The sequence below is a fragment of the Ranitomeya variabilis genome, chromosome 4, assembly GCF_051348905.1.
Source record: "Ranitomeya variabilis isolate aRanVar5 chromosome 4, aRanVar5.hap1, whole genome shotgun sequence".
Lineage (NCBI taxonomy): Eukaryota > Metazoa > Chordata > Amphibia > Anura > Dendrobatidae > Ranitomeya > Ranitomeya variabilis.
The window spans coordinates 252139609-252166187 of record NC_135235.1 but is presented as its reverse complement, the minus strand read 5'-3'; the positions used below and the strand labels follow the sequence as shown (position 1 = coordinate 252166187).

The following is a 26579-nucleotide window of genomic DNA, read 5'->3' as shown; positions in this document are numbered from 1 at the left end:
CCTTCACCCTTACTGTAAGCCCCTCACAGAACTGACTACGGAGTGCGGGGTCTTTCCACTTGGTGTCCGTGGCCCACCTCCAGAACTCAGAGCAATATTCTTCCGCCGGCCGGTCTCGTTGCTGAAGTTGGTGCAGTGTGGATTCTGCTACAGAGACGCGATCGGGGTCATCTATATATATAATTGTCTAAGGGGTACTTCCGTCTGTCTGTCCCGGATATTCATTGGTCAAGGCCTCTGTCTGGCATAAAATCCAAGTCGCTGATTGGTCGCGCCAGCTGCCTGTCATGGCTGCCGCGACCAATCAGCGACGGACACAGTCTGATTAGTCCCTCCCTACTCCCCTGCAGTCACTGCCCGCTGCCCGCATACTCCCCTCCGGTCTCCCCCCGCAGACCCCGGCAGTGCCAGTCTCCTGCCCGCAAACAGCTCAGGTGGTGGGCTCCACACTCCCACCAGCCTTGCACACAGCCTTCAGCCTCCCAGGACCGTCCCCTGCTTACCGTCACCCTGTACTTGAGAGCAAAGCCCTGCACGGTGTCCCTAGGGCAGACCGGGTGCTCTATGTACTTCTCGGCCCAGGGCGCCGTCACGCTGGCCGCGGCTGTAGCACCGGCCACAGTCCCGCCATCTTCTGCGGAGGAATACACGCTCCGGTAACGGTAAGAGCACTACATGTGCTGAACTGGAGCCTCCACTGCCAGCAGCCACCGGCAGGGGGCGCTCCTCTCATCCAGCACGGGGAAGTGCGGCCGTGTTATCCCGGGACCCCCGGTGTGGAGCACGTGTCCCAGGAACGCTCCGCCCCTGGCGGCATCTCCAGGCTGCACGGTATGCACGGCAGACATGCTGCGACCTCAGGACACAGTAGCATTCATCTTATTTACTCTATCAGTGTTGTTAGTATTTTATGGGCAGTATACTACGTGTGTGTGCTGTATACTACGTGTCTGTGCGGTATACTACGTCACTGGGCAATATACTATGTGGCTGGGCAATATACTACGTCACTGGGCAATATACTATGTGGCTGGGCAATATACTACGTAGCTGGGCAATATACTACGTGGCTGGGCAATATACTACATCACTGGGCAATATACTATGTGACTGGGCAATATACTACGTAGCTGGGCAATATACTACGTGACTGGGCAATATACTACGTGACTGGGCAATATACTACGTAGCTGGGCAATATACTACGTGGCTGGGCAATATAGTACGTGGCTGCCCAATATACTACGTGGCTGCCCAATATACTACGTGGCTGCCCAATATACTACGTGGCTGCCCAATATACTACGTGGCTGCCCAATATACTACGTGGCTGGGCAATATAGTACGTGGCTAGGCAATATAATATGTGGCTGCCCAATATACTATGTGGCTGGGCAATATACTACGTGGACATGCATATTCTAGAATACCGGATGAGTTAGAATTGGGCCACCATCTAGTCTTATATAAAAGCACAGTAGCAGAAAAAATTCCTCCACCATCTGAAGAGACACAGAGTCAGATGGGAGAGAACAAGCCCATGCTTGGCGTCCCCCTGGAGGAGCGAGATTACTATCCCCACACATTGCTCCTCTGTACCTGAGGAAACTGGACGTAACCTGGAGTACAGTTTACATTCCTACCAGAACACAGTAAACTTGTCACGGCCCCCGGAGAACCTGTCAGGCAACGCGACCTTGGGCTCCACAATAGTTTGCCTGAGAGACGAGATTCCCACACCAGATGTATCAAGGTGCTGCAAAACAACCGTGCGTAAATCCGCCACCTCCAGACTGAGCTGCCGCAGTTGCTCTGTCAGAGCAGAGATAGGATCCATCATGGATCAGAGGAAATTGATTGCGGTCAGAGTTAATGTCAAAATTTGACTGGCGAGTGATCTGGGACCAGCGGGCACCTTTCCTGGCCCTAACACTAGGGGGCGCCCTAGCTGGCCCTGTTCCCCTGGATATTTCAGATGGTGAAAACGCTGGGGCCTCCGCCCTTGCCTTATCTCCTAAATTAGCCCTTTGTCTGTCCCCTCCTCCACCCAGGGAAGAAGGGGGCACTACTGTGCACAACAGTACACCAACCCGACAAACGGGGCAACAAAGAAAGGGGAAACTGAAAATTACATACACACTAAATATTCACTCACATATAACAGAGGTATTCACCAAGGTGTGCAGGAAGGGGAAGAAACCAAAATAGGGAAAGATAAGGGATAACCAAGTGTAGAAACCAAGCAACAGTCTCTTCTAACTCCTCCAGCTCTCCTTCTCATACCAACTCCTCTCCCTCCTATTGTCATGCAGCAAGAGCTAACTCTGACAAGGACTTGGTAATCAAGCCTAGATTTTATAGGGAAAAGGAGTGGCTAACCGAGCACAGCTGAGAACAGGGATTTCCAACATGGCCTATTAACCCCTGTTCTGCTGGAAGAAATAAATATTTAAAGGGGTTGTCCACTACTTTCAATTCACCCCCCAATGTATCCCCCCAGGGCCCCTGATGAATTGTGCAAATACCTTCCGTTGCCGTTTTCGCCTGTGAGCGGCGCTATGCTGGCGGCTGAGTCCAGGTCACATGACCCCCAGGCTGCAGCCACCGCTTATTTCCGCCGACGTCATGTCAATTTCCAGACTCTGGAAATTGACGTGACGTCATGAGCAGGCGTGACCCAGCCTCCACAGTCAGCAGTCACTCATCAAGAGTGACTGGGCTGTGGGCGGGGCTGGGGGCTGCAGGGCTGTGCTGGGGGCGGGCGGGACTAGGCAAGGATGTGCGGGCGGGGCTAGGCAGGGATGATTGTGCGGGTGCCGGGGGTCTGCGTGCCGGCGCCGGTATGTGCGGGCCGGCGCCGGGATGTGCGGGCGGTGCTGGGGTCTGCTGCGGGGCGGTGCAGTGGTGGTGGCGGCGGGGGTGTCTCTGTGTGCAGGCTTTGTCCGATGGGACTACAAGTCCCATCGGGCTCTGCCTGCTACAGTGACAGTAAGTGTCACATTAGCCAATGATGGGACAATAGTAGTCCCATCATCCGGCTAATGTGTTGAATGTAAAAAACCAAAAAACAAAAACACATACACATATACAGTACATACATACAACACACACCATGTGACATGTAACATGTGACATCATGAGACAACATGCAACATACGACATGCAATGACATGCGACATGTGACAACATGCAACATGCACCATGCGACAACATGCGACATGCAACATACGACATGCAATGACATGCGACATGCACCATGCGATGACATGCGATATGTGACAACATGCGACGACATGCACCATGCGATGACATGCGACAACATGTGGCGACATGCAACATACGACATGCAACGACATGTGACATGCACCATGTGATGACATGTGACAACATGCGACAACATGCACCATGCGGTGACATGCACCATGCGGTGACATGCACCATGCGACGACATGCACCATGCGACGACATGCACCATGCGACGACATGCACCATGCGACGACATGCACCATGCGACGACATGCAACATGCGACGACATGCAACAACATGCAACATGCGATGACATGCGAGATGCAGCATGCAATGACATGTGACATGCGATGACATGCGACGACATGCAACATGTGACATGCAACGACATGCGATGACATGCACCATGCGGTGACATGCACCATGCGGTGACATGCACCATGCGACGACATGCAACATGCGACGACATGCAACATGCGACGACATGCACCATGCGCCGACATGCAACATGTGACATGCGACATGCAACATGCGATGACATGCAGCATGCACCATGTGACATGCAACATGTAGCGACATGCAACATGTAACGACATGCACCATGCGACAACATGCACCAACATGCACCATGCGACGACATGCACCATGCGACGACATGCAACATGCGACATATGCCATGCAACATGCGATGACATGCAGCATGCAATGACATGCAACGACATGCAACATGTGACATGCGGCGACATGCAACATGCGTTGACATGCAGCATGCGACATGCAATGACATGCGACGACATGCAACATGTGACATGCAACATGCCACATACAGTACATACATACAGTACATACATACAACATACATACAGACATACAGTACATATAACAGAGTACATACTCACCATCACTTGTCACCTTGATCCCCGAAGCCAGTGTCATCTGTAAAAAGTATTAAAATAATAAACAAACACTATACTCCCTGATCCGCAGAAATCCAATTAAAACGAGTGTCCCTCGACGATCTCCTGTGGAGAGCAGGAGCATCAGCTGATGAGACCGCTCTCCAGGGGCTCCAAGAATACAATGATGGAAGGTATCCTTCCACAATGTATTCCTCACAATGTATTCCTTCGCCCCTGTGAGAAAATAGTCCCTAGTCTCACTTTATGCCATTGCTGTGTGAGAAATTTTCCCAGGCAGCAATTGCCATAAAGTGAGACTTTGTCCTAAGGTAACCTCTCAGTGATGCACTGCAGGAGCCATTGTCTCCTGTCAGTGTGTCACTGAGGGTCCTATAGAGCAGTGACATCACCCGATGTCACTGTTCTATAGGGGAGATCGTTGTGGGACACTCGTTATTAATTGGACTACGGCGGACAGGTAGTATATGGTTTATTATTTTACTTTTTTGCAGGCGCTGAAGTATGGTAAGTATGGTTAAATGAAGAATATTAAAATACTTTTTTCCTAATGTGTGTGTTTTATTAACCCTTTATTACTATTGGATTAATAATGGATAGGCGTCTTATTGACGCCTCTCCGTTATTAACCCGGCTTAATGTCACCTTACAATAGCAAGGTGACATTAACCCCTTATTACCCCATATCCCACCGCTACACGGGAGTGGGAAGAGAGGGGCTAAGTGCCGGATTTAGCACATCTTACAGGTGCGCCATTTTCGGGGCGGCTGCGGACTGGTATTTGTAGCCGGGGGGAACAATATCCATGGCCCCTCTCTAGGCTATGAAAATCAGCCCGCAGCTGTCTGCGTAGCCTTTCTGGCTATAAAATATAGGGGGACCCCACGTCATTTTTTTGGGGGGGTCCCCCTATTTTAATAGCCAGTAAAGGCTACGCAGACAGCTGCGGGCTGATATTCATAGCAGGCTACAAATATTGGCCCCCGGGTCCGTCGCTATGCGTCGGGCCAACGTACTGACGCACGTTGTGAAATTTTGAAGTCTGGGGAGGAGGGGGCGCAGTTTTGGCAGCGCATGCGCGGTAGAAAATGGCGGACGCAACAGACAAAAAACGTTCACTTGAACGTTTTTTCGTGCCAACGGTCCGCCAAAACACGACGGATCCATTGCACGAGGGATGCGACGTGTGGCCATCCATCGCGATCCGTCGCTAATACAAGTCTATGGGTAAAAAACGCTTCCTGCAAGCACATTTGCAGGATCCGTTTTTTTCCCAAAAAGACGGATTGCGACGGATTGTTAAAAATGCAAGTGTGAAAGTAGCCTAAGAAACATCGACCTTTCTATTATATATCTATGGATATATCCATCTATAGATATATTTATAGATAGATATATCTATAGATACATAGATGTATCTATCCATATATCTGGCTGCTTCCACACATCAGATTTTTGCCGTCAGGCACAATCCGGCGAGTTTTGTAAAAAAACGATCCATTTTTTGCCGCCGGATCCGTTTTTTTCTCATAGAGTTGTATTAGCGCCGGATTGCGCCTGATGGCCACACGTTTCATCCGTTTTTTGCCAGATCCGTCAAAAAAGCTGTTTCTGCCGGACGGAAAACACATACAGAGGAACGTTTTTTCTGTCCGGCAAAAAACGTATGAAACTGAGATGTGAAATGATGAATCCGGCCTCTGAATCCGTTTTTTCATGCATGTTTCCATTCAAATCATGCACATTTTCCGTTTATTTATGTCCAAAAACTGCATCAAAACCGAGCAAAAACCGCACCAAAAGCAGCATCAAAACTGCACCAAAAACTGCATCAAAACTGCACCAAAAACTGCATCAAAACCTGGTGCAGTTTTGGTGCGGTTTTGGTGCGGTTTTGATGCAGTTCTTGGTGTGGTTTTGATGCAGATTTTGGTGCGGTTTTGATGGAGTTTTTGGTGCATTTTTGAAAGCTAAATAAAGATGTATTATTGAACAAAAAAAAAAAAAGATTTGTGATGTCATTATTGTCCAACATCCTCTTTTACATTTGTCCAACCCACACTCCATTACACACACAGATAGACATATAGATGATAGATGAAATGGATAGACAGATCTACATATAGATAGATCTATAGATGCATACATCTATCTATTCCTATATCTATCTATAGATATATCTGGATAGATATATCTATTGATAGATGTATGGATAGCGTAGGGTGTGTGACCACTGTCCAGATTACATCCAAATTAGCTGCAGATTGGATGCTGCGTACTTGTAGTCCCATCGGATGATGCCTGCACACACACCCCAAAAGACCCCCCGCACAGCCCCGCACACACCCGAACAGCCAGGCACCCACCCGAAAAGCCCCGCACACACCCGAACAGTCCCGCACACAGCCGAACAGCCCCGCACAAACACGTACAGTCCCGCACACATCCGAACAGCCCCCAGACCCAGCACACACATACACGCACATAGTCACTGCCCACATTCTGCCCACACACTTCCCTCCTCCCAAACTGCAGCGTTTCTCAGACCCACATCCGCAGCAAAACTGCAGATCTTTTTACATCTGCGGTTTTGCTGCGGATGTGCCCGACTCAATTAAAGTCTAAGGGTATGTCTCCACGTTCAGGATTGCATCAGTCTTTGGTCAGGATTTTATGCAAGTAAAATCCTGACCAAAACTGCACCTGAGGTCACTGGCAGGTCACCTGTGGTGTACCTGCGTGTTTTGCTCATAGTAGCAACATGCAGCGTTTTGAAAAAACGCACAACGCATGCGTTTTCGCGGCAAAAACGCATGCGTTTTTAAACGCATAGTGGAGTCTGGATTTCATAAAATCCCATCCACTATGCTGTAACATCTGGACGCTGCGTTTTTGACGCAGCAGAAAAACGCAGCGTCAAAAACGCAGCGTTTCCTGAACGTGGAAACATACCCTAAGGGTGCAGAAACGCTGCAGTTCCGCACAAAAGAAGTGACATGCTGCGAGAAAAAAAAGCTGTGTTTCGGTGCGGCTTTTTCCGCAGCATGTGCACAACAAGTCTGCGGCTCCCATAGACTTACATTGGTTGTGCACTACACTGCGGATTTGATGCAATTCTGTGCGGCAAAAAACGCTGCGGATCTGCAATTAAATCCGCAACGTGTGCACACAGCCTTAGCATTTAGTGAACCTAGCAAAAAAGCCAAGCAAAAAACAAGTGTGGGATTGCACTTTATTTGCAATTTCATTGCACTTTGAATTTTTTTCATATTTTCTGTTACACGACATGCTAAAACCAATGATGTCGTTCAAAAGTAGAACTTGTCCCGCAAAAAATACAGGTCCTTCTCAAAAAATTAGCATATAGTGTTAAATTTCATTATTTACCATAATGTAATGATTACAATTAAACTTTCATATATTATAGATTCATTATCCACCAACTGAAATTTGTCAGGTCTTTTATTGTTTTAATACTGATGATTTTGGCATACAACTCCTGATAACCCAAAAAACCTGTCTCAATAAATTAGCATATCAAGAAAAGGTTCTCTAAATGACCTATTACCCTAATCTTCTGAATCAACTAATTAACTCTAAACACATGCAAAAGATACCCGAGGCTTTTAAAAACTCCCTGCCTGGTTCATTACTCAAAACCCCCATCATGGGTAAGACTAGCGACCTGACAGATGTCAAGAAGGCCATCATTGACACCCTCAAGCAAGAGGGTAAGACCCAGAAAGAAATTTCTCAACAAATAGGCTGTTCCCAGAGTGCTGTATCAAGGCACCTCAATGGTAAGTCTGTTGGAAGGAAACAATGTGGCAGAAAACGCTGTACAACGAGAAGAGGTGACCGGACCCTGAGGAAGATTGTGGAGAAGGACCGATTCCAGACCTTGGGGAACCTGAGGAAGCAGTGGACTGAGTCTGCCGTGTGCAGGAAATGGGCTACAGGTGCCGCATTCCCCAGGTAAAGCCACTTTTGAACCATAAACAGCGGCAGAAGCGCCTGACCTGGGCTACAGAGAAGCAGCACTGGACTGTTGCTAAGTGGTCCCAAGTACTTTTTTCTGATGAAAGCAAATTTTGCATGTCATTCGGAAATCAAGGTGCCAGAGTCTGGAGGAAGACTGGGGAGAAGGAAATGCCAAAATGCCTGAAGTCCAGTGTCAAGTACCCACAGTCAGTGATGGTGTGGGGTGCCATGTCAGCTGCTGGTGTTGGTCCACTGTGTTTCATCAAGGGCAGGGTCAATGCAGCTAGCTATCAGGAGATTTTGGAGCACTTCATGCTTCCCTCGGCTGAAATGCTTTATGGAGATGAAGATTTCATTTTTCAGCACGACCTGGCACCTGCTCACAGTGCCAAAACCACTGGTAAATGGTTTACTGACCATGGTATTACTGTGCTCAATTGGCCTGCCAACTCTCCTGACCTGAACCCCATAGAGAATCTGTGGGATATTGTGAAGAGAAAGTTGAGAGACGCAAGACCCAACACTCTGGATGAGCTTAAGGCCGCTATTGAAGCATCCTGGGCCTCTATAACATCTCAGCAGTGTCACAGGCTGATTGCCTCCATGCCACGCCGCATTGAAGCAGTCATTTCTGCCAAAGGATTCCCGACCAAGTATTGAGTGCATAACTGAACATTATTATTTGATGTTTTTTTTGTTTGGTATTAAAAAACACTTTTATTTGATTGGTCGGGTGAAATATGCTAATTTATTGAGACAGGTTTTTTGGGTTATCAGGAGTTGTAGGCCAAAATCATCAGTATTAAAACAATAAAAGACCTGACAAATTTCAGTTGGTGGATAATGAATCTATAATATATGAAAGTTTAATTGTAATCATTACATTATGGTAAATAATGAAATTTAACACTATATGCTAATTTTTTGAGAAGGACCTGTAAGCCCTCACATGGTCATATTGACGGAAACATTATGGCCCTGGAAAGAAGGGGAGCGATAAACGAAAAAAGCTCCAGGGGTGAAGGGGTTTAGAAACATGGATATGGACATATCTATGGAAATAGACATATAGATATATCTGTATGTATTCATCTATCTATCTATCTATCTATCTATCTATCTATTTGTTATCTATCTATCTATCCATCTATCTATCTATCCATCTATCCGTGTGTAATGGAGTGTGGGTTGGACAAATGTAAAAGAGGAGGTCGGCCAGAAATGACATCACAAATCTTTTTGAAGATAGAGGAGGGAGAGGAGGGAGGGGTTGGGGTGTGTTTTGGAGTGGGTGTGCCTGGTGCACAGTTACAGGCGAGTGAAATGCATCATGGAACTTGTAGTATCAGAGCACAGTAAGTCAGGAGAAAGGAAGTTGTCGATTAACCCCATGAGAGCTGGATCCAGCACTAAAGATGTGCTGCTACAGCATGATAAAAGGTAATATTGCTAAAATAAACACAGTAGATGTTTTCAGTGGCACATAATAGCAAGATTTATGGAAAAAAAAAAAAGTTATAGTAGTGGACAACTTTCTTTAATAAACCGGAGAAGTGCTTCTCTCAGCGGCAGAGTAGGAGCAACCAGACGCTGCGGTCTTCTGGCTCCGCTCCACTGCGGTAACCCCATGACAAAAGGTGTCAGAACCTACAGAGCTTCGCAGTTATGTAGATAGAAAGGTGTCAGGACCCGCAGAATATCGCAGCTATGATAGAAAGGCATTAGAGTATGCAGAGCATTGCAGCTTACTGTGTATGGGGCTGTGAAGCTGCAGAGTAGTCAGTGCCCATAGTGACTCCTGTCAATCACAGAAAGCATTCGCAATGGAGATGTTACGTCAGAACTGGACCATGAAGCAATGGAAGAAGGCGGCCTGGCACCAGGTAACACTAAGGGTAGAAGACAAAGCCCCAACATGTCAGTGGGATTCTGGCTTCAGCAGGATAATGTTTCCGGTTGCAGTATATGATGCCCTTATACATGACCGGCTGTGCAGGCAGTACATGTACTTTGTGTATGGCGAGTCCATGGCCCGGTGGGAGGACAGGACACGGTTTGCTGTAGCTTTGCAGGATGACTGTATTCCGCAGGTACATACAGTAGTGTCGTTGTGGTGAGGCGCTCTACACCGCAAACTGTAACTTTCTCACAGTGGAAAGAACCGAGTGACATAGACCCGGCCTGTGATCATTTCCGCGCCCCCATAAGCCGCATATGTCACATATACTCTGCCAGTGCACAGGAAGCCGCACCAGAGAGAAGCCCTGAGCCAGACTGATGATTGTGGTGGCCGCTCTCCATGCCCTGCTGATAATGAGCCAAGTGAAAGGTAAGAAACCCAGAGTTGGGCCACACAAGACGGGGGTCCGACATACAGACAGACCGGAAAACACGGACGAGCAAGGTTCAAAGAGCTGATAATTTAGACCAGGGTATTACTAATGTCACCTGCAGTCCTATGTAACGCCACAGATAACACAGTGATAACTCTCTGAGTACAGATATTGTAGTAGGTGTCACCTGCAGTCCTACGTAACACCACAGATAACACAGTGATATCTCTGAGTAAAGAATGTAGTAGATGCCACCTGCAGTCCTATGTAACACCTTGGAGTTGGTGTCCCCATCATCATAGGCTTTGCTTTTCTCTTATACCTGAGAAAACTTTGAACCAATACAGCGCAATAGAGTCTTATGCGCTGAAAATGGGGTGTCAAAAAAGATGGACACACTCTCCTGGTTGGGTAACGGGCATGTAAAACAGCTGCTGCAAGGATACCGGTCAAGAGATAGACAAGTATACAAGGAAAAAGGCTGGAGGTATCGACCATGTGCTGCTGATGACGGACTCCGATGTATGGATTAATAACCTTTATTAGGCAGGTTTTAAATGTTAACGCATTTCGAGGTCACGCAGGTTTTTGTCCTGATGAAGGGGCCCTGTGTGACCTCGAAACCCGTTAACATTTAAAACCTCCCTAATAAATGTTATTAATCTATACATCGGGGGCCGTCATCAGCAGCGCATGGTTGATAGCGCCAGCCTTTTTCCCATTTCTCTTATACCTGACATTATCCGTTAATCACTCGCCGCTCGGTCTTAGACGCGGTCTCTCACATTGGGGAACATCTTACATGTTAATATGACGGCTGCGCTCAGCATGTCGTTGTTATCTGCAGCAATCGGGCACAGGACAATGAGCTGCCAATAATGGTGATTTTAGTTCCGACATGAACTATTCCATTACTCGGCCATTGAGCAATTGTGAGTTTGTTGCCGATTTCTGTCTTATTTACACAAGGCAAAAATCAACAAACCGCCATTCCCGATTATCGGGTCCAATGCGCCTGTACACACTCAGCTCGGCTATTCCTTCCATGGTGGAACATTCGTCACCCACTGGATGCAAATACTCAGTTCGTCTAAATATAAATAAATATAAATTCTAATAGATCTTTAATCTCCAACAATCATCTCCTTTCCGATAGCGGCCACAATCATCAAGATCAGATACACAGCCGCCATTTATCACATCACCCTCCTGCAAGAAAAAATATATTTGTATTCAGATTTAAGCAGAAAAGACAGAAGTCCAGATACCTGCGGCTGTCGCCCATCAGGAGGATGCGTTCTACAGTACAAGCACAGTGGATTTATAGGAATCTCCTGACCACTGCACTTCTATGCAACGCTGCGTACCCTCCCCGCGGTGCGGGATTACGAGCCGCAGCATGTCAATTATTATTATTATAATTATCTGCAGCGCACACGCTTGTCTCCTGTCTGTATTCTCCCCAATAAACTGTCATTAGAAGCGGGAAATCTGTATAGTCCCAAAACACAAGTGTGTAATGTAGAATGCTGCATCCAGAACACTACTATGAAGACACGGGAGAGCGGGTGCCCTGGTCCACTGGCCCGAGACCACAGGGACCATCCCACCGAACACCCAATATCCTTTCACTGTGTGCATAACACTACTTAGACAACACAGGGTGAAGGTAACACAGTGCGGCAATGCTTTATTGAACCACAAAACAGGTAGATAGCACATAGAACAGTCCCAGAAAATTACAGACTCATCCTTCTGCTGACTCACCGGGATAAGAGCAGCTGTGACTTCAGAGCTTCCAGGGCCGACTACCCCACCTGTGGCACGCACACAGCGAGGAGGTAACGACAAGCTTAGGAAGATGACAGTCCATTCAGGTAGAAGAACATCTCCATGGAGCCAGGTGAACGGCAGGTCCCAATCCTGACTGCCCCAAATGTATCCATTCTTCTGCGATGGTCAAAGGAACAGATCTGCATTCTTTCAGCTGGGGCCGTGGTCCCCTAAGCTGTCATCCTGTAGAATGTCAAATCTGTGTCCCTCGTGATGGAGCCATGATGTCCTGTAGAGGGTCCCTGACTGAGGTTTTGTAAAGAGTCTCTGGTCCTTTCGATCTCTTGTTACAGAGGGAGGCATACCTCCTTTATATAGTTCACAACGGTTGTCCTTCAAGCCATCACCCAGAGGTCAAGAGGAAGATGTGAGGAGATTTACTTGCATTGATTGAGTATTTAATCAATTTGCATAGTTTTTACTCCTCCGTTTTGCAAGTCAACAAGCCACTGGTTTCCAAACAAAGGTCAATCAATATATTATCGAACATCTATTGTTCAATTACCCTGCGTCTCTGTCATCCAGGTTAACAACATAATAGGTTGCAACAAATGTCAACTTAAAAGTCAATATTACAGGCTCATATGAGCAATAGTCTGTGTTTTCTTGAACCAATCAAAGAAAAACACATAAATTCAAGTCATCATATAGATAACAGTCTATGCCCACTGGCTTACTGAAAATAGATGTCTGGATAATTAAGATTAAATGCTGTGTTTTCACAGCTACTATTCCTGATCGTGGGCAGGAGGCATTATAATTGTACGAAAACATTGTAACAAAGTATCAGGAAGGTCGGAGATAGAGAGAGAGCTAGAGAGGCAGAGAGAGAGGTGAAGGGAAAGAGAGCGAGTGAGAGCGCTGAGCTGCTCTTGTGTTACTAGAGGATTATTCATTATACGACTAGCAATTATATAAGAGTCTAATAACAGATAGATTTTCCAGCCGATTGTTGATCTTGTATTTCGCATCATTAAAGTTGGCACTCACAATAAATCCAAGCATGACGTGGTTCCTATGCGTTTGAGAGAAAAAAAAAAGTAATTAATCATGGATAAGGTTTATAACAACATATCCTGTTTAGGTAGAAAAGCCTTCCGCCTCTTCATCCTCCTCCTCCTCTCCCCCGTGCACTTACAATTGCTCACTTTGCCTTTTTACCCAGATAATTCATCTTTTCTCTGCTCTTTGTAGAAACAGGAAGTCTCTTGTCCCTGCATTCATCATTCCCCTCTTCACCTCCTGACCCAGCTGCCCCCTTCCCCACTTCGGGCTTCGGGACTTTGCAATGACTGAGGACTCATACAGGGAAAATCGACCTCCTGTTTGTACATAGAGCTTAGAAGAATTCAGCTCCTCAGTTATTAATCATGTGATGTCATAGAACTAATGGAAAAGAGAAGAATCATCTGGATAGAAAGGAAAAATGAGCAATTGTAAGTGTACAGCGCTGTATAATATGATGACTGCAATATACTAGGAGGATAAAAATAAAAACTTTGATGGGAAAAGGAGGAGGAAGAGGACAATGACAGTGAGGAGGGCTTCTTTATTCACATATATTAGCAGCACTTGTGGAAACACATCCAGAGGAAAGGAACAACAAAAAAATATATATAAAAATAAAAACACAGAAGCACAGGAAATAAATTGTGATGAAAATACTACGACAAAATAAAGTTATCATATTATCATCACATTTAGCAAAGAAGCAAGCACAGAAGCAATGTATGTTTAGAAATCTTGAAAGCCCTCTGCAAACTCCTGACACTTCAGGTGCAGTCAGTGACATCACTAGTCCCCAGCTTCTCTGCGGTATCAGTAATATCACTGCTCCTGACTACTCTGCGGTATCAGTAATATCACTGATCCTGACTACTCTGCGGTATCAGTAATATCACTGATCCTGACTACTCTGCGGTATCAGTAATATCACTGCTCCTGACTACTCTGCGGTATCAGTAATATCACTGATCCTGACTACTCTGCGGTATCAGTAATATCACTGCTCCTGAGTACGCTGCGGTATCGGTAATATCACTTATCCTGACTACTCTGCGGTATCGGTAATATCACTGCTCCTGACTACTCTGCGGTATCGGTAATATCACTGCTCCTGACTTCTCTGCGGTATCAGTAATATCACTGCTCCTGACCACTCTGCGGTATCGGTAATATCACTGCTCCTGACTACTCGGCGGTATCCGTAATATCACTGCTCCTGACTACTCTGCGGTATCAGTAATATCACTGCTCCTGACTACTCTGCGGTATCAATAATATCACTGCTCCTGACTACTCTGCGGTATCGGTAATATCACTGCTCCTGACTACTCGGCGGTATCCGTAATATCACTGCTCCTGACTACTCTGCGGTATCAGTAATATCACTGCTCCTGACTACTCTGTGGTATCAATAATATCACTGCTCCTGACTACTCTGCGGTATCAGTAATATCACTGCTCCTGACTACTCTGCGGTATCAGTAATATCACTGCTCCTGACTACTCTGCGGTATCAGTAATATCACTGCTCCTGACTACTCTGCGGTATCAGTAATATCACTGCTCCTGACTTCTCTGCGGTATCAGTAATATCACTGCTCCTGACTTCTCTGCGGTATCAGTAATATCACTGCTCCTGACTACTCTGCGGTATCAGTAAGATCACTGCTCCTGACTACTCTGCGGTATCCGTAATATCACTGCTCCTGACTACTCTGCGGTATCAGTAATATCACTGCTCCTGACTACTCTGCGGTATCAGTAAGATCACTGCTCCTGACTACTCTGCGGTATCCGTAATATCACTGCTCCTGACTTCTCTGTGCTGTCAGTGATGTCACTCGTTTTTCTCTCTATGGTGTCAGTGATGTCACAGTTTCTGCACTTCTCTGCGTTATCAGTGAGGTCACAATTTCTGCATTATCAGTGATGTCACAGTTTCTGCACTTTTCTGCATCATCAGTGATGTCATTAATTTCTAATATTTCTCACAATATGGGAAATTCATCTTTATCATCACACGAAGCCCAGGTCTGGAGCCGTGTACTCACCACTCGCTGAGCTTAGAGGGGGCTGCACATCCTGTGTACAATGTGGGGGATTCATGACCACATTTCTTACAGCGGAATCTCACACTTCACGTCTGTCTGTGGAGGAAGGAAGAGACGTCATCCTGAGATGTGCATTTCCGAAGTGCAATGGCTCAGACATACAGTGGGTGACACCGAGGGGCTACACCAGTTACTTTAATGGAGAGAAAGGTAAGAAATCTGCTGTTAATATGTAAGTGTCCACATACTGCATATTCCTATATACGGATGGCGTAGAATATAAAACACAGTGTACTCCACCTGCAGAAATCCCCAAATTCCTACTGCCACTCCCTATCGCTAATGTATTGCTTCATGCTTTACACTGCAGTACTGCTCCATAAAGTCTGAGCTAAAAATCAATGTTTCCAGCTTACCTAAATTCTCTATTGAAATCTGAAGCAGGCAGAAAATTCTCCCACTAAGTCCCCATGGGATCAGGCATCGGCCTGGTCACTCCCAGGATTTATATTGCAGCCCTGCTTTCAGGTCTGCGGAAGCCAAAGCTGTCAATCAAGGAAGAGGATGGCGATGGAGGGAAAGCGGGCAGGTGGAAAGGTGTAGTTACATGTTGGGCTGCACCATGATGCACCAAGCGCCCGCTCTTTGTTTGAACAGTCATTCCGTGCTGACTTTTTAAACCAAATCCCTTTAAGCCCCCCATTTAATTGCCTTTCCATTTTTGCCAACAAATCTACGGCCCAGATTTATCAAATCATTTTTGCAAGAATTATAGCATAAAACTGTTAGAAAACTAGCATAAAGTTTTGTGCAACTTATAGTTGAGCAAAATCGTTGTAACTTTTGATGACTTTACACCGGACCCGGTGCAGAGCCGGCAAATCAGGACATGAACGCAGCATCAGCTACTACAGAATAGTATTCAGTCCCGGACAGGAACACGGATCATTCTGAGTGAGAAGCAAAACACTAATCCTGAGCAATCGGCCATATAATCCTCGATGGTGTTATATCAGGTTCACATGAGCGAATCAGAAATCAGTCTCATCCAGAAAGGTCAGGAGATTTCTTTCTCGTCCTCCGTGTACGATACATTTTTTTATTGACGGTTTCTGATGTTACAGAATTGCAATGTGTCCGTTACAGTCGGATGCCGAACTGTGTCTCCGTGCGGCTTCTGATTTTTTTTGCTCTCCCATAGACTTCAATGGGTGAGTCTCATCCGATTTATGGAAGAATCTCGTAAATGCTGCCATTTTGTTCACACGCAGATTCGGTCCGTGAATAATCTCACTCATCTGCCCTGCCCCTTGTATAACATGGGTCCAAGTAAGTTGTGTTTTTGAACAGACAGCTCTCAGACCAAAAATATGGTTGTGTGAACGAGCCCTTTACAAACAGGCCATTTCCTGCCAATCATTAATACAATCTCCCCACATAACAGCAGACGCTCAGTCTGAACGAGACCTTGATATGCCTTCGCTTTTCTTTTTGGCTACAATAACCTCAGACTGCTCACGGACCAGTTATTGACTTGTGTTGTTCAGATGAGAGTTTGATCGCCCGGACTGAGGATCCGCGTGAGAACAAAGAATCGTGCCAAATAAAAATGTATAATAATAATAATCTATATATATAATTGTCTAAGGGTTTAATTGTCTGTCTGTCCTGGAAATCCCACGTCTCTGATTGGTCGAGGCCGCCAGGCCTCGACCAATCAGCGACGGGCACAGTCTGCCACGAATTCTGGAATCATCATTGTGTTATACTGCGTGTGTGGGCTGTTATATACTACGTGAGCTGTGTTATACGCTACGTGGGCTGTTATAAACTACGTGGCTGTGTTATATGCTATGTGGGCTGTTGTACACTCCGTGGGCTGTGCTATATACTTCCTGGGCTGTGCTATTTACTACGTGGGCTGTTATATACTACGTGGCTGTGCTATATACTACGTGGCCGGCCGCGAACAATCAGCGACAGGCGCAGTCTGCCACGAATTCTGGAATCATAATTGTGTTATACTGCGTGTGTGGGCTGTTATATACTACGTGAGCTGTGTTATACGCTACGTGGGCTGTTATAAACTACGTGGCTGTGTTATATGCTATGTGGGCTGTTGTACACTCCGTGGGCTGTGCTATATACTTCCTGGGCTGTGCTATTTACTACGTGGGCTGTTATATACTACGTGGCTGTGCTATATACTACGTGGCCGGCCGCGAACAATCAGCGACAGGCGCAGTCTGGCCGCGAATGGGCACGGGATTTGAACCACGCTTCGCTTATTGGTCGCGGTTGGCCGAATCCTGTGTATTCAATGTATTATTCTAAAGTCTTCATAAATAAGCTACATACATATTCTAGAATACCCAATGCATTAGAATGGCCAGCCGGCCTCGACCAATCAGCGACGGGCATTGTCCTCCACTGCTGTTAAGTGCCGCCATTGTGTTGTCTAAGGGTCTAATTGTCTGTCTGTCTCGGAAATCCCGCCTTGCTGATTGGTCGAGGCCAGCCAGCCTCGACCAATCACCGACGGGCACAGTCTGCCACGAATTCTGGAATCATCATTGTCCTCCACTGCTGTCAAGTGCCGCCATTGTGTAGGGTGTGTGCCTGCGTCTCCCTGTATGGGCGGCATCTCCCTGTGTTTCTATCTTAGAATGGGTCGTAAACGAAAATACGCCAATGAGGATGACAGAAAAGCAGCAGCAGCAGCAAGAAAACGACAACATCGGGAACAGGAGACACCACAACAAACTGCCGCCAGACAAGCCCAGGATGTGGAATCTCACAGACAACGTCGCCAACAGGAGACACCACAACAAACTGTTGTACGACAGGAACAACATAATCGCCAAATTCATAAATAACGAATGCTCTACCAACTAAGGCACGACCAGGACAATATTCAACAACTTGCACATTACGTAACAGACAATGAAAGTACAATTCATGACCATTACTGTGGGGATATGAATGCAGTTTGCTCTAAATGCGACTCTCTGAATTTCATTGATGAAAATGGAAATCCAAGTCGCTGATTGGTCGTGGCAAAACGCCCACGACCATTGCCACGACCAATCAGCGACGGGCACAGTCCAGCGGCAAAATGGCCGCTCTTTCCTCACCGCAGTCAGTGCCCGCTCCATACTCCCCTCCAGTAAGCCCTCACACAGGGTTAATGCCAGCTTTACCGGAGCGCGGTGTAACGCAGCTATTAACCCTGTGTGACCAACTTTTTACTATTGATGCTGCGTATGCAGCATCAATAGTAAACAGATCTAATGTTACAAATAAGAATAATAATAAAAAAAGGTTATTCTCACCCTCCGACGTCGCGGCTGTCCTCAGCAGTGCAAGCAGCAGGTTCCGGTGCCAAGGATGCTATGTGAGAAGGACCTTCCATGACGCCACGGTCATGTGACCGCGACATCATCACAGGTCCTGCGCTCATACCAAGCCTGGGACCGGAAGCTGCCGCGTGCAGCGCACACAGGCACTAGGACTTCAAGGGGCCTTCGGAAGGTGAGTATGTTTATTTTTTATTTTGTCTTTTTTAACCACACATATAGTGCCCACATTGCTATATACTACGTGGGCTGTGTTACATACTGCATCTCTGTGCCATATACTAACGTGGCTATGTTATATACTGCATGGCTGCTATATACTGCGTGGGCTGTTATACATTACGTGGCCAGTGTTATATACTGTGGGGGCTGTGCTATATACTGCGTGGCTGCTATATACTGCGTGGGCTGTGCTATATATTACGTGGCCAGTGTTATATACTACGTCGCCGATGTTATATACTGCGTGGCTGCTATATACTGCGTGGGCTGTGTTATATAGTACGTGGGCTGTGTTATATACTGCGTGGCCACTGTTATATACTGCGCGGCCTGTATTAATGCATCGGGTATTCTACAATATGTATATATGTATATAGCAGCCACATAGTATATAGCACAGGCCATGTAGTATTTGTCTGCTATATACTACATGGCTCCTATATACTACGTGGCCTGTGCTATATACTATGTGGCTGCTATATACATATATACATATTGTAGAATACCCGATGCGTTAATACAGGCCGCGCAGTATATAACAGTGGCCACGCAAGTGTAACGCACTCCGGTTACGCAGCTATTAACCCTGTGTGACCACGTTTTTACTATTGATGCTGCGTATGCTGCATCAATAGTAAAACGATCTAATGTTACAATGTTACTAATGTTACAAATAATAATAATAATAAATAAAAAATAATAAATAATAATTAAAAAAAAAAAGTTATTCACACCCTCCGACGTCGCGTCCTGTCCGCCGGCAGGTTCCGGTGCTAAGGATGCTATGGGAGAAGGACCTGCCATGACGTCACAGTCATGTGACCGCGACGTCATCACAGGGCCTGCACGTGAAGGACCTGCCATTACGTCACGGTCATGTGACCGCGACGTCATCACAGGTCCTGCGCTGATAGTCATACCAACCCTGGGACCGGAAGCTGCCGCGTGCACCGTACACAGGAGCCAGGACTATGGTGAGTATATGTTTATTTTTTATTTTATTTCACTGACCAATATACTACATTACTGGGCAATATACTACGTGGCTGACCAATATACTACATACTATGTGGCTGTGCAATATACTACGTGGCTGGGCAATATACTATGTGGCTGGGCAATATACTATGTGGCTGGGCAATATACTACGTGGCTGGGCAATATACTACGTGGCTGGGCAATATACTACGTGGCTGGGCAAAATACTACGTGGCTGGGCAATATACTACGTGGCTGGGCAATATACTACGTGGCTGGGCAATATACTACGTGAACATGCATATTCTAGAATATCCGATGTGTTAGAATCGGGCCACCATCTAGTCTACTATATAATTGTCTAAGGGGCACTTCCGTCTTCTGTCAAGGATATTCATTGGTCGCGGCCAGCCAGTAGGCGTAGAAAAAAGGGCAGGGGAGGCCAGGAAGTATGCAGAGTGAGTCCCCGCCCACTCCGTACAGGCCCGGCCAGAATCGCTGCAAAGGGGGCGGAGTCACCATGAGGGGGCGGAGCCAGCCGGGATCATGGGCGCTGTTGGGCCTACCGCGGCCAAAAGCCGAGGACTAAATTAGCGGCCACGGTCAGTGATGACGGCCGCAGTCATTGATGACGGCCGCGACAGCAGGAAACAGCGCAGCACATGCGGCGGTGACAGCTGCGAACGGAAGGTGAGAATATACTACGTGGCTGGGCAATATACTACGTGGCTGGGCAATATACTACGTGGCTGAGCAATATATACTACGTGGCTGTGCTATATACTATATGGGCTGGGCAATATACTACATGGCTGGGCAATATACTACATGGCTGTGCTATATACTACGTGGCTGTGCTATATACTACGTAGCTGGGCAATATACTACGTGGCTGGGCAATATACTACGTGGCTGGGCAATATACTACATGGCTGGACAATATACTATGTGGGCTGGGCAATATACTACGTGGACATGCATATTCTAGAACACCTGATGCGTTAGAATCGGGCCACCATCTAGTAATAATAATAATCCTCTATTCTCTTCCATTTTACTGATCAAAGTTAACTACTCGTCTAAAGTTGCACACATAAAGTTTCCGGCACGGATTATCCGAATCACATCTGTGTTTTATTGGAAACATTGCATTTAATAACAGGAAACCATTTGGTCTTGTTCATGTTATTAGCTGTTAATGTATAAGAACAGAAGCCGTACGGATTTATAAAGCCGCCGTGCGGGTGACACGGATGATATACACATGACAATACGGACAAAGGTGTTTTATCAGTTTGTTTGCATCCAGCCCTATAACATCTCCTTCCACTGAAGATCAGAAAACCCAACTATCAGCTCCCACACTTCAAAAAAGAGCAGATCGGGTACGTCACCGCTGCCTCCACAATCTGCACGCCCCTCTATACATACGGGGGGATTTAACAAACTCTGTGCACAGGAGGATGCAGTCCAGGGCAGCTCATACTGCACTACAGACAGGGGCACAAACAGGCACCGCTCCCATCACTTATGTGGCAGAATACCTATGAAGCTCACCTGGCCGGTTCCTGCCCCCCAAGGATATGTACAATAAACAAGAAGCAAGGAGACCCTAGTGGACATACATCCGGATCACATGCACCAAACCATATAGCTATTGTGTCACCAAGGGTTACATATCTGCCACATTTCTAATGATATAAAATGATGCCGGTTTTATTATGGACAAGTGTCCCCGCTATATAGAGCAACCATGCATCAGAAAAGGGCAGTCATATATATCAAATATCAAGAGTGAAATCTCTTACCCATGGAGGAGTCAATGGTGCCAGGGACCCTGGATATCCCCATGCATGGTTTGGTGCATGTGATCCGGATGTATGTCCACTAGGGTCTCCTTGCTTCTTGTTTATTGTACATTGTACATTGGTTTTTAACTATTCTCTTGTTATAATAAATATTGTTTCTATTTAATTCTTGTATTGAACTCCATTTTTTTCTATAAATTATTCAGTATCTGGAGTATACATTACTGTCCTTATATATACATGGGTGGAGACTTATTTTCGTCCCCAAGCACACATCTTGTCAATGTGATCCATGTTATTTCTGTGGGTGTGTTCTCACCCCCAAGGATATGACAGGCCTTTCCCGCTGCAGGAGTAATACGTCACTATTAACACTGCAGAAGAAATGTGACAGCGCTGCACTTCCACATTGTAGGGCTCTGATCAGACATTGGAAATCCTCCGGGGCATCTAGTGCTGACATCTGTGACTGCAGAATACAGGAGCCGCTGCTGCTCCACCCGCCAGAGAGAGGGAGGAGCAGGTCTCTGCCTTACTTTGCACAGTTGTGCCCCTCCGCCATTTATAAGACTTCGGTTTTACTTGTAAGTACAGTAGAGACATACAGGAGTTGTTAACCCCCCCACACTTTTTTACTAATTGGGATCACCAGATGCCGCCACTTGCAAACTACCCCCTCAGGCACTGGCCTAGTGGTTACAATGAATCTGTACATTTATATATACACATGAATTACATTAAGTTTATTTGCCATGCTGTGGCCATGTCAAGTTTTTGAGCAATCAAAAGCTGAAAATACACGTTGGCATGACTGACATGTAACAAAACCCTCACATCATGGGCGTCACAGTTTATGTAGAGAACATCCTGATGCGTAAAACTTCATCTACAAACTCAGACTTCTGCTCCTCTATTTTCAGGTTCCTCACATTATATCAATGTTCTTATTAGTTTCCTTATTGTTATAGTTTTAAAAGACAGAAGACACCAGTTAGTCGGATCCTCGCAGACGACGCTGATAATCCGTCTGTCCAACGTGACGAGGGCAGATGAGGGGGTGTACTCCTGCCTGTGTTATAGCGCCCCCCTGCAGGCCAGGACAGTGCGGCTCTCAGTGTTGGGTAAGTGCAGCTGTCACAATGATACAAGAGAACACATTTCCCCCTTGGCCGCAGACTGAAAGCACGCAAGTCACTTGTGACAGCACATTTCAAAACATGAAACAAAACTTTCCTAAAAAATAAGTTCTGTAAATAAAAGCCACAAAGGAACATCTGAACTTCCAAAATCATGAAGTCACTGACGGAAGAGACAGAGCTCCTGAAGAATGATGCTGGCGGAAAGTACCGCACATCATTACCAGGGGAAATACGGAGAGATTTCACACAACACCTAACCCCTTCACAACATATGACGCACTTATATTTGCTGGTAAGGAAAATCGTCCTCAATTGTAGACTTTTTTTTTTTATAAATATCAAGGTCGCCGCAACTTTGTCCAAGTTTTTAGTTATGGCCTCTGTGTATTTGAGTTTGACATCACTGCTCCAGTGTTTTATCCTCTCTGCCTCTGCCAATAGGAACAATGGAGAGAATCGTCATAGCAACAATCAGTTGTAGAATGTTACAAAGCAAAACAAAGTAACAAGTGACGAGTGCAGGATTCTGTATGTGACAAGAAACTGACCATGATCTATTGTGATCTATTATCATGATCTATTATCTATTGTCCGGCCGTCAGTGTAACGGGCTGTGGTTCCTTTCTAGCTGCTCCATCTTCACCCTCCATAGAAGTCGTCAGGATTCCTGGGAAAGGACGGAAGGAGAAATATCTTCTTACCTGCTCCACATCAGGCGGGCGGCCGTGCCCCAGACTCACCTGGCTGATCCATGACCACACAGAAGTGCCTGGTGAGACCCCCTCAAATCATTCACTATGCCAGTGCCCCATAACAATGTTCCCCAGCTCCGCTAATCTCACCCACGGTGCCCCAATAACCATGTGCCACTGCTCCGCTAATCTCATCCACAGTGCCCCATAACAATGTTCCCCAGCTCCGCTAATCTCATCCACAGTGCCCCAATAACCATGTGCCACTGCTCCGCTAATCTCATCCACAGTGCCCCCATAACAATGTTCCCCAGCTCCGCTAATCTCATCCACAGTACCCCAATAACCATGTGCCACTGCTCCGCTAATCTCATCCACAGTGCCCCCATAACAATGTGCCACAGCACCACTAATCTCATCTACAGTGCCTCCATAACAATGTACCTCAGCACCGCTAATCTCATCCACAGTGCCCCCATAACAATGTGCCACAGCACCACTAATCTCATCTACAGTGCCCCCATAACAATGTTCCCCAGCTCCGCTAATCTCATCCACAGTGCCCCCATAACAATGTTCCCCAGCTCCGCTAATCTCATCCACAGTGCCCCAATAACCATGTGCCACTGCTCCGCTAATCTCATCCACAGTGCCTCCATAACAATGTACCTCAGCACCGCTAATCTCATCTACAGTGCCTCCATAACAATGTGCCACAGCTCCGCTAATCTCATCCAGTGCCCCATAACAACGTGCCACAGCACCACTAATCTCATCCACAGTGCCCCCATAACAATGTGCCACAGCTCCACTAATCTCATCCACAATGCCCCCATAATAATGTGCCACAGTACCAATAATCTCATCCACAGTGCCCCATAACAATGTGCCACAGCACCACTAATCTCATCCACAGTGCCCCCATAACAATGTGCCACAGCACCACTAATCTCATCCACAGTGCCCCCATAACAATGTGCCACAGCACCGCTAATTTCATCCACAGTGCCCCCATAACAATGTACCTCAGCACTGCTAATCTCATCCACAGTGCCCCATAACCATGTGCCACAGCTCCACTAATCTCATCCACAGTGCCCCCATAACAATGTGCCACAGCACCACTAATCTCATCCACAGTGCCCCCATAACAATGTGCCAAAGCACCGCTAATCTCATCCACAGTGCCCCCATAACAATGTGCCTCAGCACCGCTAATCTCATCCACAGTGACCCCATAACAATGTGCCACAGCTCCACTAATCTCATCCACAGTGCCTCCATAACAATGTGCCACAGCACCACTAATCTCATCCACAGTGCCCCCATAACAATGTGCCACAGCACCGCTAATCTCATCCACAGTGCCCCCATAACAATGTACCTCAGCACCGCTAATCTCATCCAGTGCCCCATAACCATGTGCCACAGCTCCACTATTCTCATCCACAGTGCCCCCATAACAATGTGCCTCAGCACCGCTAATCTCATCCACAGTGACCCCATAACAATGTGCCACAGCTCCACTAATCTCATCCACAGTGCCTCCATAACTGTGCCACAGCACCACTAATCTCATCCACAGTGCCTCCATAACAATGTACCTCAGCACCGCTAATCTCATCCACAGTGCCTCCATAACAATGTGCCACAGCTCCGCTAATCTCATCCACAGTGTTCCCATAACAATGTGCCACAGCTCCACTAATCTCATCCACAGTGCCCCCATAATGTGCCACAGCTCCGCTAATCTCATCCACAGTGCTCCCATAACAATGTGCCTCAGCACCACTAATCTCATCCACAGTGCCCCCATAACAATGTGCCACAGCACCACTAATCTCATCCACAGTGCCCCCATAACAATGTGCCACAGCACCACTAATCTCATCCACAGTGCCCCCATAACAATGTGCCACAGCTCCGCTAATCTCATCCACAGTGCCTCCATAACAATGTGCCTCAGCACCACTAATCTCATCCACAGTGCCTCCATAACAATGTGCCACAGCTCCGCTGATCTCATCTTCGGGGGAGATGGGGGCTGTGTAGACAATCTCTCGAGTTTTCTGCCATTGCTCTGTTATAGACCGGATGTGAACAGTTTTGCACCACTTTCCATTCCCCATGAGGCGGTTCCTGGACGTCGTCTCCAGCTCTTCCTCTTGCTTTCTGCAGGTCATCACACTCACAGGCTGGAGCATGGCGGGCGATGCACAGCGATCAGCACCCTGCGGGTCACTGCGGCGTCCCATACATCGGAGGTGAGATGTGTCGTGAGACACAAGACGCTGAGTCCAGGAAACCTCACAGCGTCCTACAGATTCCACACATCATGTAAGTAAAGGACGGGACCAGAATCTACAGCACACAGCGTGCGCCCCCCTGACGCTCTCGTGCCCACCTATGGAGAATATACTCTGTATTGTAAGCACAGCCTCCTCCTGGGGATTCACCAAAAAATATCTGCATCAGATACATAAACCAAAATAAGTCATTGGACATTCAATTCCTCGCCACATTCAAGATCTCTGCTGCCTGTCAATGAAAGGGCGGCATCAATCCCAGGGCGGCATCAATCTCAGGGCGGCATCATTCCCAGGGCGGCATCAACCCCAGAGCGGCATCAACCCCAGGGCGGCATCAATTCCAGGGCGGCATCAATCCCAGGGCGGCATCAATCCCAGGGCGGCATCAATCCCAGGGCGGCATCAATCCCAGGGCGGCATCAATCCCAGGGAGGCATCAATCCCAGGGCGGCATCAATCCCAGGGAGGCATCAATCCCAGGGCGGCATCAATCCCAGGGCGGCATGAATCCCAGGGCGGCATCAATACCAGAGCGGCATTAATCCCAGGGAGGCATCAATCCCAGAACGGCCTCTCACAGCACAATAAATCCTCCCGTTCTTGTGGATACAGAGGAGATCTGTTTTCTTTTTTCTTTTGTATTCTCTGTTCATTTTTTTCTTATTTTATTCTGATTGGAATTTTAAGACTTTTCTTATAAATTGTCA

General features: G+C 46.8%; 1 protein-coding gene and 1 long non-coding RNA gene across 11 annotated transcripts in view; one reads left to right on the top strand and one right to left on the bottom strand.

Annotated features, from left to right (window-relative positions):
- The first annotated feature begins 10387 nt into the window (after positions 1-10387).
- Positions 10388-26579, top strand: part of CRTAM (cytotoxic and regulatory T cell molecule) — a 42183-nt gene continuing 25991 nt past the window's right edge. For 7 of the 9 annotated variants that reach the window (XM_077249487.1, XM_077249491.1, XM_077249488.1 and 4 more), the window contains exons 1-5: positions 10388-10475; positions 15441-15578; positions 22701-22853; positions 23500-23643; positions 25742-25900. In XM_077249487.1, the coding sequence (XP_077105602.1) occupies positions 10424-10475; positions 15441-15578; positions 22701-22853; positions 23500-23643; positions 25742-25900 (646 nt within the window). In that variant the 5' untranslated portion in view covers positions 10388-10423. The remainder of the gene's footprint in view (positions 10476-15440; positions 15579-22700; positions 22854-23499; positions 23644-25741; positions 25901-26579) is intronic. The other 2 variants (XM_077249490.1, XM_077249489.1) reach the window with 2 other exon arrangements.
- The window catches only part of LOC143764176 (uncharacterized), a 40927-nt gene continuing 26510 nt past the window's right edge, over positions 12163-26579 (bottom strand). For both annotated transcript variants that reach the window (XR_013213076.1, XR_013213077.1), the window contains exons 4-5: positions 15369-15464; positions 12163-13327 (exon numbers count right to left, since the gene is read on the bottom strand). This is a non-coding gene — a long non-coding RNA (uncharacterized LOC143764176). The remainder of the gene's footprint in view (positions 13328-15368; positions 15465-26579) is intronic.